General features: G+C 64.2%; 1 protein-coding gene across 1 annotated transcript; it reads right to left on the reverse strand.

Annotated features, from left to right (window-relative positions):
* Positions 1-3,068: 3,068 nt before the first annotated feature.
* ANPEP (alanyl aminopeptidase, membrane) lies at positions 3,069-15,145 on the reverse strand. The gene is made up of 20 exons (XM_037509888.2): positions 14,269-15,145; positions 13,507-13,649; positions 13,285-13,421; positions 12,803-12,929; positions 12,558-12,712; positions 12,282-12,395; positions 12,037-12,180; positions 11,823-11,888; positions 11,634-11,699; positions 10,361-10,533; positions 10,147-10,226; positions 9,144-9,277; positions 8,986-9,041; positions 7,631-7,778; positions 6,410-6,501; positions 5,867-5,980; positions 5,602-5,769; positions 5,010-5,150; positions 4,576-4,657; positions 3,069-3,786 (listed from the first exon to the last, which is right to left on the reverse strand). The coding sequence occupies exons 1-20, from the start codon at positions 14,910-14,912 to the stop codon at positions 3,634-3,636; spliced, it is 2,937 nt and encodes a 978-aa protein (XP_037365785.1). The 5' UTR covers positions 14,913-15,145; the 3' UTR covers positions 3,069-3,633.
* Positions 15,146-16,204: the final 1,059 nt, after the last annotated feature.

A 16,204-nucleotide genomic window follows, 5' to 3' on the forward strand; every position in this document is an offset into this window, starting at 1 on the left:
GTTTTCCGTGCCAGCCTGGGTCTTTACTGCCCCTAGGAGAGGGAAAATGCTCCCATCCCACGTGGGATCCAGGCCTCCCAGGGGTGACAGGACTTCTGCCCTGGGGTGGGGGCACCGCTGGGTGAGCTCAGGCCTGTCCCTTGCCCCAGCCCAGCCCACAGCCCTTTTCCATTCCCGGCTGCCCCGTAGGGAGCGCACAGCTACGGACAGCTGTCAGGGCCTTGCGGGGGGGTGGGGGGGAGCCCGGAGCCTGCCATCTGGGATCACGACGGCGCAAAAGAGTTTTCAAGGGATGCTGTGGGTGGCTCCCCCATTCCGTGACTCCTTTGCCCGGGGCCGCCATAGCAAAACACACAGATGGGGGGGCGAAGCAACAGCTCCAGGGTCACCCCATCCAGCTCTTGCTTGTGTGGCTGTGGGCAGCGAGCCATCTCCTTGCTCTCGTGACCTGAGACGACCCAGGCCGGCCCCCTCTCTGGCTGCGTGCGGAGCCATCGGGTCAGGGCCTGGCCCCAAGCACAAATGTCAGTGTGGTGGCCTCCCTGGGGGTGTTGAAGCCCGGCCTCTTCACCCTTCACTTTACAGTTGAGGGACAGGCCCAGGAGAACCCCAGGCCTCTGCTTAGCCTGGCATGCACCCATGTGGCAGCTGCCCCCTCACTCCTGGCCCAGTGCTTCCCCCTTCCCAAGAAGACCCAAGGCCTTGACTTCTTGACTGCACCAAAGGTGAAACCCAACAGCTGCCCCAGCTCCTCGGGATCCCCTGGATCTGGGGTGAGTCCCTACAGAGACAGTGGAGGTGTCCCTGCTCCAATCGGCACTGATGGCCTTGTCCCCCAGCTCAGAGATCCTGCATGAGCTCGGAGTGATGGGGGCCAGGCCCAGGGGCTTGCAGAACCCCACCTTCAGTCCCTACCCTCTGGGAGAGAAGCCTCAGCCTGTCTCCTCCCTGGGGCCACGGGTCCCTCCCAGGCTGCTCTCTGGACTCACCCCTCTCCTAAATGCCTGACCAAGGAGGGAAGGTCGGTGGGGTGACCAGGGGCCCCAGTCACTGTCTCTAAGAGACTAGACACTTCCTGATGACCTCACTCAGCCCTCTCGGTGCCCGGCAGCGTGGCCGACATGCCAGTTCCCGCTGTGGGCACTGAGTCCTGGAGAAGAGCGGGATCAGGCCAGGCTGGCTGGAGGTTGGCACAGCCAGGCAAGTCCTCCCCCACCCTCTGCTGATCCTGCCCCCCCAGGCCTGAGCATGAACCCTACCACTGCCACCTGGCGGGCTTCTGGCTCTGCCTGTCCTTTGGCAGGCCTGGCATGGATGGTCCCCAGCCATGGGGCTTTAGGAATGCCTGGTTGTAGCTGTCGGGTGACCCCAGGAACACGTGAGCTGGGGGCATTGCTACCTGGCTGCAGCTGCCCTGGAGGAACGCCATCCACCCAGCGCAGGCCTGTGCTGGGCTTGCCTTCTCGATCCCTGCTAATGACCCCTTGTCTGCAAAGCCAAGATGAATTGACATCAGCAGGACCCTGAGAACCAGCAGGACCTCAGAACGAAGCTACATCATGTGCATAAGCACAGAGCCAGAGTGGGCTCCAGAACTGGGGTCCCTGCTGACTCTTCCTGGAACCATCATGACCAGGGATAGTCCCCATCCTTTGGCCCACCCACCCTTTGACGTGCAGATGACACTGGAGAGGGGGAACCTCTCAACAGGCCCCAGGCACCCCAGCTTCTCTCAGGAGCAGAGGCTGTGAAGGAAGAGGGCTGCAGAGCCAAGAGACCCCACCCACCTACCCGATAGCCACACAGCTCCCACCATGATGGGAGCCCAGCCAGGGGCAGAGCTGAGTTCTAAACCAGCCCCAAGGACCCCGGGAATCCAGCCCTCAGCTCCCTGCTATAGCATCCCATGGAGGTGACCCCAGGGCACCCGGGGCTGTCTGTGACCTCCCTCCGCCCTCTGTCAACACCCTGACATCCTGGGCCCCTGGTCCAGCAGGCGGGAGAGCATAGCCCTCTGCGAGGCCTGACGTGGGAAAGGGAAGCGCCTGCACCCGTGGGACAGACTCCAGCCTCCGTGAGGACCAGGCAACCGGCTAGATTCCCGCACCGGGGCCCAGCCTTCCCGGCCCCATCTGTGTCCTTCTCTGCGGGCAACATCTCTTTAGGTCAGGGCCGCGGGAAGGCCTGACCCTATAAAGGAAACCGGGAGTCCCGGGCAGGATAATCACAAGAAACAGCGGGTCCTGCCGCCCTCACGCAGGCTGCTCTGCAGCGAGTGGCCGCTGAAGGCAAACTGGTCATGGCTGAAACGCCGCAGAGTCAACCTGCCGGCTTCCGGGTTTGAGGCCTCATTTTGGTCATCACCAGGGCTTGCCTTCCAGCGGCGCCTCCACCAGCCTTGAAAGCTCAGCGGGGTGTCGCACGCCAAGGCCAAGGCCAAGGCCAAGGCCCAGCTGCTCCTCCAACCTGGCTCTTTGCCAGGAAACTCCGCCAAGGACAAGGTGAGCCACACGCCCATGAGCCAGGCCTGCTCCACCGACCCCCTCAGGTGACCCGGGTTGCACAACCCCCTTTTATGGGCTCATAAAAGGTTGGTGGAGTCTGCCCAGTGCGTGGGGTGCTGGCTGGCCCACGGTGGCCTCCCCTAACACTCAGCGGCTTTTTGTGAGCTCCTCTTGAAACAGCTAGGGTACAAACTGATCCACACGGTCAGAGAGGCCCAGGAGGCGTGGCCCCAGGCCAGGGCCCCAGGCAGGCAGCCCTCACTACAGACCCCTCCTCCAGGGCCCCAGGTGGGCTGGGTGGAGTGCGGAGGCATCCACCAGCACCCCACCCTGCTGCCTGGCCTCACCTCCGGGTGGGTGCACACCCTAGCTAGCTTCTGGAACTAGGGAACAGTGAACAGACCAGCCCTCTGCCGGGTACCAGGCCCAGCTGGCCCCCTCCACCCAGGAAACCAGTATCCGGTTGCCATCCCGGGTGCCCCAGCTTCCCCAGGACTCCCCAACACTCAGCTTCTTCAGCCTGCACGGCAATTGGGATGGAATGAACTTGGTCAACGGGCATTATGTAGGACTGACGAAAAGTGAGTGCTCCCTTGGTGCTCCCCGAGGGTCCTGGGCCCCCAAGTACATCCCATCCATCCAGGGTCCTCCATCCCAGTCTCCTCGCTGCTTGCAACTCACCCTCACTCTCGCTTGAAGAGACAGAAGCTCAGCTAGTTACCTTTATTTACATTTTCTCTTAGATAAAAATATACAGATCTGGTGCTCTGTTGCTTCCTCCGGTTCAGGGTTTCATGGGACGCGAGAGCGGGCACGGGGCAGACCCCAGGGCCATTCATTGTCCACCTGGTCACCTGGGCCTAGAGCTGTGTTTCCCTGAGATCAGGCCCCGGGCTCTGGGTGCCGGGCACATGCCAGGCCTGGGGTGGGGCAGCTCGAGGGGCAGGGGCTGGGAGGGGCCAGGAGCCTGGACATCGGGAACAGGGCTGACCCCGGGGGAAGTGCGGAGAGAACCTGGACCCAAGACTTCGTCCTTGAGGGGAGACGCTGGGGCCTCGAGCTGCAGGAGGGGCCTGGCCTGGGCCACGGCGCAGGTGCACACGGGGCCAGGCGGGTGGAGCGCCGGGGACTAATTGCTGTGGGTGGTGAACCATTCCAGCACGGCCGCCTTGTTCTTCTGCACCCACTTGATGTTGGCTTTCGTCCGCTCCAGGGCTTGCTCCAGAGCCCGGGTGGCCGAGCCGAAGCCCGTGTCCTTGTTTTTCTCCTTGAACCACTCCAGCTGCCGGGAAAGCAAAGAGCCTGAGCCCCAGGCCGGCTCTACCAGCCCTCAGGCCTCCCTCGAGGGGCTGGGCACCACGGCCTGCTCCCCAGGACAGCCAGCCCCACCCCTGGGGCCACGTCCTTCTCTAGGGCCGGTGGGCACCTCTGCGGAGCCCGGCAGCCCGGCTTCACCCGCTCCTGAAGGGTTCGGATCCTCACGGCGTGGCCCGGAGCGCAGCCTCCGTTTTTAATCAAACTAGTCTCAGTCTAGCCCAAGGGAGGGAGACGCCGCAAGCAGCAGCCAGCCGAGCCCAGAGGGGGCGTTTCTACAGGACTAACGCTCGGCCGCAGTGGCCGGAAGGCACTGGGAAGACATTGCTTTCCATTGGGAAGACATTGCTTTCAAACGAGCGTTGCCCAGTAAGAGGTGCTCCGGGGCGGTCAGGGCGGAGGCCGAGGCCGGGCAGCCAGGCGAGAGAGTGATTCACGTATTTATAGATGAAATTATCTATCAGTGTTTTCTTGAAAAATGTTCACCCCCAAAAATCGTGGGGGAAATGTTGGTAAGTGTTCAATCGGGGTGCTGGGTATGTTTTATTATTGTTTCATTTCTTCATTATTTTCATTTTATTTTCTTCACGCTCGTGTCTGCAAACATCCCGAGGAGACCCGTGCTCCTGAACGGTCACCATCTTAGTCCGGGCACCAGGCTTCCCCGTCGCTGGGCCGGGGTCTGCCCAGCGCGCGGGGTGCTGGCTGGCCCGGGGGTGGCCGCCCTGTGGCCCAGGGCCGGGGCCCGGCTCCCTACCTGCTCCAGCTTGTTCTCAGTGGAGAATCGCCGGGTCACCGCCTGGATGAGGTTGGCAAAGGAGAAGGAGCCGCCGCCGAAACTGCAGCAGGAGAAAGGGCCGTGAGGGTGCCAGAAAGCAGCGCTCGGGCGGCAGGTGCCGCTGCCCCCCACCCTTTGGGTGGCCCCCAGAGGGGTCCCCAGTGAGACGACTGCTCAGGAGACGGTGCGAGGGGCTGGAGGCAGGGGTGGCTGCTGCGTCCGCCTCCTTCTTGAGAGCGCGCGTGGGCACCCCACACCCGCCCGGTCCCAATTCCTGCCACCCCTAAGCCTGGTTCATTTTGCCCACCCCGCTGCAGCATCCGGGGCACCAAGATCGCCCCTGGGCTCGGGGCGCCGCAGCCCCCACACCCTGCCTCGGCGCGCCCTTCCCCGCGCAGCCCCCCCAGACTCACTCCTCAAACAGCTTCTTCCAGTTGTTCTGCACGAACTCCCAGGCCAGCTCCTGCCCGATGACGTTGCCAGCGATGCTGCTGATGGTGGAGGTGGCGTCCTGCCTCCGGATGAGGCTGGGGTCCAGGGCGTAGCGCAGGTACCTGCAAGGGCGGGGTTCCATGAGAGGGCGCAGACGCCGGACCCCCCCTGCACCTCCCTCCCGGTGCATGAGGGCGGGACACCCCTGGACCCTCCCGCCCCCTTGCAGACGGGACGCTGAGCCTCGAGCAGGGTCGCGGCTACAAGCCACGTGACGATGAGCAGAGGAAGGAGGGGCCCCGGGGTGGTGCCCGGCTCCAGATGCGGGGGCCACTCTTTCCTGGGGTCCAGGGGAGGGCACCCGAGGCACGCAGGGCTGGGGGTGCTCTGCTGGACGCTGGAAGGGCTGAGGTCTGGCTGTGCCAGAGCCCTTGACAGAGCGGGAAACCGAGGTACCCTCAAGGCAGGGAGGCAGGGCTGTCGGGCATTGGCAAGTGGCTCCCTGGCGTGCGGGAGCCTCCGCGGGGCGAGCTGCTCCCCGGCGCCGAGCCTCGGAGTCCCGGGGCTCCCCACCTGCTCAGAATCCAGGGCTCTCTGCTGCAGGCCAGGGCCGAGCGGAGCTTGTCGGCCTCATTGACCAGGGTGGCGTTCCGGAACTGCGCCCAGGCGAAGTCCCACTCCCTCTCGCCCCCCAGGGCAATGGCGTTGCAGTAGACGGCCGACCGCAGGTTGGGGTGGATCCTGGCGCAGAGCCGGGCGTCAGGGGCAGAAACGCGGGGGGCTGGGGCTGGGGCTGGGGACGGGTGAGGGCGGGGGTCGGGGGAGGGGATACACTCACGGGTTTTTAGCATCAGGCTTATTCATCCAATCTTCAAAAAGCTTCTTGACCAGCATGTGACACTCAGTCAGCCCATTGGAGCAGGCGGTGCTGATGGCGTTCACCTCGTTGTACCTGCCCGGGGGACACGCGGTCAGCACGCCTGGACCCTGAGCCCAGGACCCTGAGGAGTCCCCTGTAGACAGGCAAGGGGCCAGGCCTGACTCCAAGCCAGCACCCCCCAGCCCTCTGGGGTGTCTCCAGCGCTTTGGGCCTGGAGCCTGACACTCCTTGACCCTCAGGCTCCTGGGGACCCCGAGGGGCCAGCACAGGCTCCAGCCCAGGCGTGGAAGTGACCGCACGTTGGTGAGACGACCTGGGAGTCTGAGCTCGGTCCTTTGGACAAGGAAGCCAAAGGGGCCCACAGGTCCCACAAGCTCGAGCAGGGCCTCCTACGCATGGGTGGGGTGGGGACCCCCCCTGCCCGAGCCTCCAGCCTGGCCAGGAGTTGGGAGCTCCAGAGGGGGAGGGGTTGTGGCTTGATCCTTGAGGGGTCATACTCACTGGTCCATCAGCGTTGCTGGACGGTTGGTCCAGTTATTGGTGATATTTTGGAAATGATCGTAGAGGGGCTTGACCTGCTTCGCCAGGTAGTGCTAGGAAGAAGAGACCATGAGCAGCTTCACAGAGAGAACCTGGACCCCACACGGAGGCCCCTGGGGCGGAGGGGCACAGCTCCCGGAGTGGGGAGTGGCCACCGTCAGGGAACCCGCGTCGAGGATGGCCCCGAGGTCTCGAGAGCGACACCACAGACCCGCCTGGGTGAAGCCAGACCCAACACTTGCAAGGAATAAGTTCCAACCTAGAGTCTTCGACACCAACGTGAAGATGCACCGAAGACTTCAGAAAATCTGTCCCAAAAAATCCACCTGGGGCCTCCCTGGTGGCGCAAGGGGTTAAGACGCAACCTATGAAGCGTCTGCAGCCTCTGCATCACAAGTTCGATCCCCGGCCAGGGAGCTACCCACATGGCACGGCAGACCCCTCCTGTCTCGCCTGCTGCTCCCCTCAGCAGTGTGTTCCAGTCAGTCTGCCTGTTCTGCTCCCCACTCTGTCTCTGGTGAGTCCTCTCACCCCCCGCACATCTGGCCTGCACCCTCACAAGCTCACCTCCCACAAACCCTTTCCAGAACTCCTGGGAGTTAAGCTCCCCGACAAGAGGGAGACCTCGGCAGGGGCCACAGCTTCGGGAAAGCGGGGCTGAGCGGCAGCCCCAGAGGAAGCACAGCGAGCGCCCCCTGATGTTTTGTGGCACGGGAGAAAGGACGCTGGCACAGGCCCTCGACGGGCCAGAGACCCCTCAGCGCGCTGCGGGGACGCTGAGCACTGACTCGGCTCTGAGGCAGCAGGTGCTGAACACAGCCCGGGAGGTGATGGGTGACACCCAGTCCACCTACTGTGACCCCGTCTCCCTGAGGTCACGGATGCAGGAAACTGTGGGGAGGGCCTCTCCAGGTGTGACCTAGTGGCTACCCAGGAATCCATCAGGTGGGGGGTCCAGTTTATTATCCGAGCCTGAGGCCACGCGCGTGCGGTGGGCTTTCTTTGCTCTTTTATAAACAGCCTGCTGAGGGCGCCAGCTCCATCCAGATCAAGTCTGGGTTTCCCTAGGGGGAGCCTCATGGCAGAGGGGCCCCCCGGGGCCTGAGGGTTGCCCAAAGCCACACAGCTGGAGAAAGATGGGCCTCCAGCTGAGCCCCCGCAGCTTGACCGCGCCGTCCATACCTTCATGGGGCCATAGACCTCGGAGGTTTCGAACATGAGCTTGAAGTAGCTCAGGCTGTCCAGGGCCGCCTGCCAGGGCATGTACTCGGTCTCAGCATTCAGGAAGTTGGTGGTGTCCAGTGCCAGGGTGACAGGGACAATTTCGGCACTGGGGACAAACAGAGGAGCCCAAATAAGCACCCACTCAGTCCAGCCAGTGTCCCTCCTGGAGCCCTGGGGCTGCAGGGCCCCAACAGAGCCAGCGCCAGCCTTCACCAGGCCGGGGACGTGGGTGCTGAATGGGGCCAGGCGGCCAGGCACTGCCCTTGCCTGGCTAGCCACCTACTCCTGCTTATGGTCCCCACTGTGCGGATGGGGAAACTGAGGCTCAAAGAGGTGAAGTGACTTGCCGGAGGCCACACGGCCCAAAGGAGATAGCTGAGATTCAACCGACAAAAATCGGAGCTCTTTGCTCTGCCTCTGCCTTGCTGGCCCTCTGGGCCTCCCTGCCCTGCTGCTCAGGCCGTGGGTCAGACACACCCACTTGGTCTAGAGACACCGGGTCTGAGGGTGTCACCCCCGCTTAGCACCTGCCGGGAGCTCGGCCGTGCTTTATAAACACCTGCTCATCCAGGCCGCCCCTCCCCTGCCCTGTCCTCCCCAGGGTCTCTAATCGCCTGGCACAGCGCCTGGCACACAGTCAGCCCTCAGGAAAGGTGCCTGTCAGAGGCACGGGCTCCTCTGCTACCCCAAAGACAAATATTCCCATTTGCTCTGCTTTGATCGGCTATTTTATAGGTCCGGGAATGCTCAAATTTTTTCCACGTAAGTTATGCGATGTTGGGCCTCCCTGGTGGCGCAAAGGGTTAAGCACAGCACTGTGACGCTATCCACAGCCGAGTTCGATCCCTGGCCAGGGAGCTACCCACATGGCGCTGCCGACCTCTCCTGACTCGCCCGCTGCTCCCCTCAGCAGTGGATTTCGGTCCGTCTGCCTGTTCTGTTCCCCACTCTGTCTCTGGTGAATCCTCTCATTCCCCGCACCTCTGGCCTGTACCCCAGCTCTTTCATGCATAAATAAATAAATCTTAAAAAAAAAATCATGCCATGTTCCCAGAGGGCGGGGTCTGTGCAGCCAGCTCGTGGAGCTCGACAGGCCCGTGTTGGCTGTCACGGCCTGGGTGACCTCGGGCCAGGTACTCAGAGTCCGAGTCTCAGACACCTTTTCCGGAAAAGTGGGCAGTGAGGCTCACGATGCCGGGGCCCCGGAGCCACGGTCTGTGCTGGGCACGCACTAGGGGGTACTGACTCTCACTATGGAACCCACCTGCCCAACCTCCAATCTACCTGAGCCAGAGAGGGATGGGGGCGCTTACCTGGCCAGGTTGAAGGAATCGTGGATGACCTGGGCCCGATTGATGACAGGGATGACCTAGAAGGGGCAACAGAGCGTGTGACCTCGGGCCTGCAGGCGGGGGCACCGGCTGGGCCTGAGCAGGCAGGTGAGCACGAGGCAAGCGGGGTGGACACCCACCGAATGATCATCCTGCAGCTGCTGCTGAATCTTTTTCCAGTTGTCTGCGTCGTAGTTCACCACGAAATAGCCCGTCGCATTGATATTCAGCAGGAGCCAGTCGTTACCCACGGTTTTGAACTCATTGTTCTGGGCTGAGGGGGAGATGGGGCTGGGGCGGGGCTCTCGGAAGGCCACAGGCGGACCCCCGGCCCTCCTCCGTTCGGGAGCCAGCAAGAGCTGCCTCCCACGCAGCCCAGGCACACCCCATGGGGCTCATTCTTCCTGGGGCTCTGAGTCCCCCACCTCACAGCTCTCCTTCCATCCTGGCAGCTCCAGGACCCCTTCCCACCTGCAGGCCACCCCTTCCCACCTGGCCTGGCTCCCCCTGTCCTGAGGAGCAGCCTTTGTCTCCTGCAGCCTCGGGGAGGGATCCGCACCCTGTCCCCCAGCTTTCCTGTCTCTGCACTTGCTCTTTCTGTTCCCTCTACTTGAAATGCTTTTCTCTGCTGCCTTTACCTGGCTAACTCTTACTCTTCTAGAACTCCGTCACCTCCTCCAGGAAGCCTTCCCTGACGTAAAGTCAGTCTTCCTTCTTCTCAGCTCCCTACTCCCAGGTCCCGGCAGCCCAGCCACACACGCCTGTTCAGCAGCCGGCACACCTCTGGGTACCTGCCTTCTCCTTCCCTTCACCTGCGCCTCGTCCTCGGCTCCCGCAGCGTCTGGCAGAGCAGGGCCACCCACACTGAGTGCCCAGCGCTGCTTCAAACAGCCACTGCATTCTCTCTCCGCCCTCGCACAGCCCGAGGGAGCAGAGGCGGGCTCTAGCCCTGCTTTACAGATTTTACAGACGAGGAATTGGAGGACCAGAGAAGGATGGTGACTCGCCCAGGGCCACACAGCTGGAGGCAGCAGCGTGGAGTCTGCTCCACTGGCTGAATGAACGGATGCGGAAGCCCTGGGAGACCCCGGGAGCACAGGCGTGCGCCAGGAGCAGGCGGCGGCTCTCTAGGGGCTGGATTACCTGAGCTTTGGCCCGGCATCCAGTAGGGCTTCTGCTCCTGGCCATTTTTCATAGATGTGATGTACGCGATCCACAGGTAGCTGCAAATCAGACAGGGAGGCCAGGGTGAGACAGGCCCCTGGTGACCAGAGCGGCCCTGCCAGGGCTCCCAGCACCCCCGAGAGGGGGCCCTGCCAGCAGCCCCTCCCCGGCCGGGACCCTGCCATCCGCCTACTTGAACTGCGAGGGTCGGGTGACGTTGGACTCGGGGTCAAGGAGGAAGTGCTTCTGGCTGATGTCCCCTGTCCTGGTGTCCACCGTGATGACCGGGAAGCCCATCTGCAGGATCCAGCGGTCCATGATGTCGCTCACCGTGTTAGGCAGCTGGACGTTACTCTCGACAACAGCCTAGGGCGGAACGGAGAGTCTCAGCGACCACCAGCCCCTCCCCACCCGTCGGGCAGCCCCTCCCTCTCTGCGGGGGGCAGCTGGACTGGCTCTGCCAACCCTTGCTGTCCAGCTGGGCCAGCCAAGAACCGCCTGGCTGCGATAGCAATGAAGCAAATCGATCCAGCGCCCCCACCTGAGGTGGGGGGTGGGGGAAGGGGCGCCCAGACGCCCTGGCCCAGCCCGGACAGCACTGGGCTCTGAGGAGGGAAAACCCACAGCCGGAGCGGAGCGGGTGGAGGGCCACGTCCACACGGGGGCTGGGCCGGGCTTAAGGGGCGGTCACTGTCTTCTGAGGTCCTTGTCCCCTTTCTCGTGCCTGGGCATCGCTTTGTAACAACAAAGAGCCACCTGCCCTTGCTGAGAGACAACGGCCCTCCTCGGAACAGGGCAGGGAGGACAGAAGTGGCTGTCAGAGCTCGGGGAGGGGTGCGGGGGTGGAGCCGGAGCCTGGCCTGGGAGTGGAGGAAGGAGCGGAAACTGAGGCAGGCCGGGCAGACGTGAAGGCCGCAAGGCACCAGCTGCCAGGGGAGCCGGCTGCGTCGGTCACAGGCCGGGCTCTTCCTCCCTGCATGGAGGCCCCGGAGCCCGGGCACTGGGGCGGGGCAGTGGGGGAGGCGCAGGCTCTGGAGGGCGGGGAGTGCGCTGCCAGCCCGGGCGAGGCCGCGGGAAGGGGAGCGGGGGCATCAGAAGCCCTGCCCCACGGTGGGGCTGCCGGGGTCTGAGGGACAGGAGCTGCGCTGGCGGAGGCCGAGGGTCATGTCCGCGCTCTGGGCCAGCACAGGGAGGAGCCGGGGAGGCGCGTGTGAGGGGCTGAACGGCTCCAAAGCTCCTGGGAGCCACAGCACCCCCTCCTACCACTGAGCTCATGGAGCAGTATCTCCTGACACCCCCTTCATGGAGCCCTCGCCCCGTTTTCCAGAGAGTGACTAAGGCCCAGGTCACCTGCCCGGGCCAGCCGAGAGCTGGGAGCGTTCCTTACACAGGTGCTGCCCGCAGGGCTTTCAGCACCTGCTTGGGGCCCCAACAGAGCATTTTCAGGGGGGCTGGGAGTTACCAACCTGCTGCAGGTGCGTCCACAGGTCCGAGTAGTTGGTGTTCCCGTATTTAAAGGTGTGGAGATAGGACTGTGGAAAGATGGGCACGGTGAGGGCCCCCAGGCTCTGCCACTCACCCGGGGTAGCAGGTCGGGGCTTGGGGACAGGAGGCAGGGGGTGGAGGAGGCCCCAAGGCGGGCCAAGGGTACTCACCGACAGGCCTTTCTGGAACACGGGCTCCGACAGAAAGTTGGAGAGCATCCTGAGCACCGAGGCTCCCTGGGGGAAGAGGGCGCTCAGAGGCTGTGCGGCCAGCGGGACCCTGTGCCCGTCAGGGTCAGGGGAGGCGCCCCAAGGTGAGGAGGCCCCACCCCCGCCCTGTGTCCCCGCCATCTGAGGACCCCCGCCGCGGAGGCGGGGGCCGCACCTTGCTGTAGGAGATGGAGTCGAACAGCTCGCTGATCTGGGCGGGCGTGTTGACCTCGTTGGCGGGGGTGGACAGCGGGTGCGAGGAGGCCAGCGCGTCCACGGCCATCACGCGGTACACTTCGTTCAGCACCATGAGGTCTTTCTGCAAACCCCCGATGGCCATCAGGAAACTGGCCCAGGGGAGGGTGACCAGGTCCCCCTGCCCCCACCCCGGACGCCAGGCGCTCCGGGCAGCGGGCTCACCAGGTTCCAGTCTGGCTCCGCGGAATCGGCTCCCAGGTACTCCACGTAGGAGGCGAAGCCCTCGTTCAGCCACAGGTCGTTCCACCAGGCCACCGTCACCAGGTTCCCGAACCACTGTGGGGCAGGGAGTCAGCCAGCCCCGCCCTGGCCTCATGGCCCCCAAACCCCAGCTGCCCTTCACTTAGTGCCGCCGCCTGCTGACCACACCGTCCTGCCGCCCGGCCAGGGCCCTCCTCTCCCCGTCCCTTCGCTGCAGGCCTCCCAGTGGCGGGGTACCTGGTGGGCCAGCTCGTGGCCGATCACGGTGACCACCCGCTCCTTGTTGCCGATGGAGGAGGAGTCCGGGTCGTAGAGCAGCGAGTTCTCCCGGTAGGTGACCAGCCCCCAGTTCTCCATGGCGCCGGCGTTGAAGTCGGGCAGGCCGATCTGGTCTGGGGAGGCCAGGCCGTCAGCAGGAGGGACCTCCAGGCAGGGAGCCCCACGTGGTTGCCCCCCAGCACTACAGCAAGGCCCTCACTTACCAGATTTGCTGAGTGGGTAGGAGGTATTGTAATGCTTGTGAAAGAAGCTGAGGATGGGGCCTGTGACGTTCAGGGCATAGGCGCCATGACCTGCGTCGATGGCCTTGGGCCGAGCCCAGATCCGGATCTGCAAAGAGGATGCAGACGGGTCAGGGGTCCACAGGACCTGAGGGGGCTGGCGAGGGTCGGGGGACACTGCCCAGGTTAACTCAAGGCCTGGCCAGCAGGAGAGCGCTGGGAGCCCCCAGGGGTTGAGTCCCAGGGAGGAGCCTTGGAGGACAGTAATGGTCACAGCTGCCACTTGCCCGGCACCCAAGGGCGAAGCACTCCCTCCATGAACAGGGACCCACATTTCAGACGAGGGTCAGCGAACTGAAGCCCCTTCCCATGGTCACTCCAAGCCCTCGGGGCTGGGACAGGGTGAGGATCAGCAGGGATCTCCCGCGGGCCGGGCCAACCAGGGAAGGACGGCCAGCGCATACCATGACATTATGGGGAGACACGCCTGCCACACTCTTGAACTCGCTGACGATGTAGGCCAACAGGTACGTGGACATCTTGGGCGTGGTCGCGAAGGAGGTGATATTGCATTCAGGGTCGGCCTCGTCGGGGCGGCTCTCTAGGCAGGGAGCACTCGGGCCTGTGAGGCCGTGCTCGGGCCCGGCCCGGGGCCTGGCCCCCCGGCCCCAGGACAGCCCACTCACCTATGGGCAGCATGTTGGACAGGGCCGTGAGGCTCTTGGGATGGATGAGGGTGATGTTGAAGTGGGCCTTCATAGCCGGCTCATCAAAGCACGGGAAGGATTTCCGGGCATCCGCTGCCTGCATCTGAGTCGTGGCCACCACCCTACCCAAACCGGGGTGTCAGAGGCGGTGCCAACAGAATGCCAGGGCCCCATGGTGGTGGGCAGGCAAGGGCTTTAGGGCGTGCACTGCTGGGCGTGCAGCGGAAAAGGTGCCTGGAAGCTGGTCTGGCTAATCTCGCTCCGTTTCCCCAGCTGTCCAAGGGGACTTTCACCACTGCAGCCTGCTTGGTGGGGGTAGGGGAGCCCTCCATGGCTGCCCCATCAGCAGCTGCAGGTGTATGGAGGCTCCGGAAGTTTCTAAGTCCTCGAACCTATGCCCCTCCCGGGCCCCAGGATGCAGCTCTGCCTGGCATCTAGACTGCCCCCACCACAGACCCGACTTACTATTTTTTTTAAGATTTATTTTATGTATTTAGTCATATAAGAGCTGGGCGCAGGCCAGGGGTGTGGAGGGTGAGAGGATTCACCAGAGACAGAGCGGGGAGCAGAACAGGTGGACCCACTGAAATCCACTGCCGAGGGGAGCCGCAGGGAGACAGGAGAGGTCTGCTGCGCCCTGTGGGCAGCTCCCTGGCCAGTATCGGGGACCTAACTCAGGCCACAATAGCTTGATAGTGCTGAGACTTAACCCCCGCACCACCAGGGAGGCCCCCAACTTACTTTTTGATGCCATCTTCCACGTACTCGCTGCGGTAGAAGCCCGCCAGGTCATCAGCCAGCTCCCCCACAAAACTGCTGTCCATCTCGTACATCTTGTTGACCTCCAGGGAGCCCTCGAGTTGCACCACCAGGTACTCGGTGACCTCCACCAGAAAAGTGTCTCTGATGTTAGGGGGCTGGGAGCCGTCCACGGCCCGCAGGACCACCCTTTCCTTCCCTTCTGAGGTGTAGTTGAGCTTCTTGCTGTGGATGATGATGACGTCGGTGGCGTCCTTGCAGGTGAAGCGGACGGTGCTGTTGCCCTCAAAGATGTACAGGCCGTTGCTGTTGGGGGTGAGGTGGGGCTTCAGCGTCACGCTGTAGGAGTCGGGTATCAGCGCTGTGGGCAGGCGGTATCGGTTCCATGGCTTGCTTTGGTCCAAAGTGGTGGCCGAGGAGCTCGTGGAGCCTGTCGGGGAGGTCACTTTCGGGGGGGTCGATGTCGGGGGGATCACTGACGGGGAGTTTCCTGAGGAAGCCTGGTCATTCCTGTTCTTCTCCTGGGCGTACACCACGGACAGGGCGATGATGGTGCTCATAGCCGCCACGGCTAGGAGGATGCCCAAGATGCCCACGGTCTTGGAAATGAAGAAGCCATTGGCCATGGTGAGGGTGGGGGGCAGCTCGGAAAGGATCAGGCCAGGCCGGGAGCCAGGCAGCCCAGGGCCAGACTTATATCCCAGAGAGGGAGGGGCGCGAAGTCCGCACGCTGGGCAAAAATTAACCAGAGCTCAGACAGGCGAAGGTCGTGGGGCTGGGCAGAGGAAGGGGCTTTCTCCACCCAGGCCTCGGAGGATCCAGGAAGGCGTGCAGAGGGCAGAGTGCAGCTCAGTGGCGCCTGCTGGGAGCAAGGAGCATCTGGTCACAGGCTGCAGGCCCCCGGGGAACAGGAGCAGCTGGGGGGGCTGGGCCCCGGGTTCCCCTGAAGGCCCCGCGCTCAGGTCTGGGCCTGCACCGCCCAGGTGACAGGGTCACTCCTGCCCACGGGCATCTGTCCGCTCTCTTCCCTCGGGCCGGCGGGGCTGACAGGCTCAGCTGGGCTGGGGCAGACGGAGGAGGCCTCCTGGAGCGGATGGCGGATGGCGTGGACGTCCCCACTGCCACCAGGACAGGAGGGACCACCTTAGGCCTCCCAGGAGCAGGAGGGGGCGGTGCGGCGAAGGGAGGGCCTCTTCCTGGCTGGGGTCAAGGACACAGTGGCCGGGTCCCTGGCAGGCTGCCCGGGCTCCTCAGGACGACCCCGGCCTCCCTTGATTTCCTCCCGAGCAGGGAGACCCGCAGGGCCCCCTCCCTTCCTCTCGTGCCAAAAACGTCTTCGATTATTAGCTCACTGATTAGAATGAAATAAGCTGTTTTGCTTTTTTTTTCTGCTCCCAACCTCCCCGCCCTTGGGCGAAGGCGCTGCTCGGCGGCCGGTGCCTCAGCCTCCCAACCCCATCCCTGCTGCCCACACAACCCAGGCCATGCCGCGCCCCGCAGGTCCTCGGGTCACCTAGGGGTGCCCCGGCGGGGCCCGTGCTGCCCGCCGCCAGGCCCATCTCCCCGCCAGCCCCGTGAGCCCCGCCACCCTCCGCCTTCCTCGGGAGCCGCTCTGAGCTGCCGCCGGCTCCCGGAGCTCCGCTAGCGCCTCGCCTCTCCTCAAGAGGCCCTCGCCCTCCACGCGGCTTCCCGGGTGACCGTGTGGGTGACGAGGGTGGCGCCCGCCTCCCCCACACCGCAGGCCCCGGAGAGCGGGGCCTGGGCTGCGCCCGCCACCGCCGCTGGCCGGCCGGGCGAGCAGGGGGCATGCGGGGACGGCTGCTGGAGGGCGGCTCGGGGCAGGGCTGCTCTTCCCTCGGTCTTTCGGGCCCACATCCTCTGCGGTCCCCGTCCACCTGGCCGGGGGAGGACGGCCTAC

Source organism: Talpa occidentalis, unplaced genomic scaffold (assembly GCF_014898055.3).
Source record: "Talpa occidentalis isolate TD23 unplaced genomic scaffold, MPIMG_talOcc4v2.1 talOcc4.14, whole genome shotgun sequence".
Classification (NCBI taxonomy): Eukaryota; Metazoa; Chordata; class Mammalia; order Eulipotyphla; family Talpidae; genus Talpa; species Talpa occidentalis.

Bases quoted from the DNA above. Each gene is read 5' to 3' on its own strand.
- ANPEP (XM_037509888.2), bottom strand. From the start codon at position 14,912: ATGGCCAATGGCTTCTTCATTTCCAAGACCGTGGGCATCTTGGGCATC. The intron at 13,650-14,268 runs GTAAGTTGGGGG...CGGTTTGGGTAG, and splicing joins GTGGAAGATGGCATCAAAAA to GGTGGTGGCCACGACTCAGA. The intron at 4,658-5,009 runs GTGAGTCTGGGG...CTCCTGCTGCAG, and splicing joins TGGAAGAAGCTGTTTGAGGA to TTTCGGCGGCGGCTCCTTCT.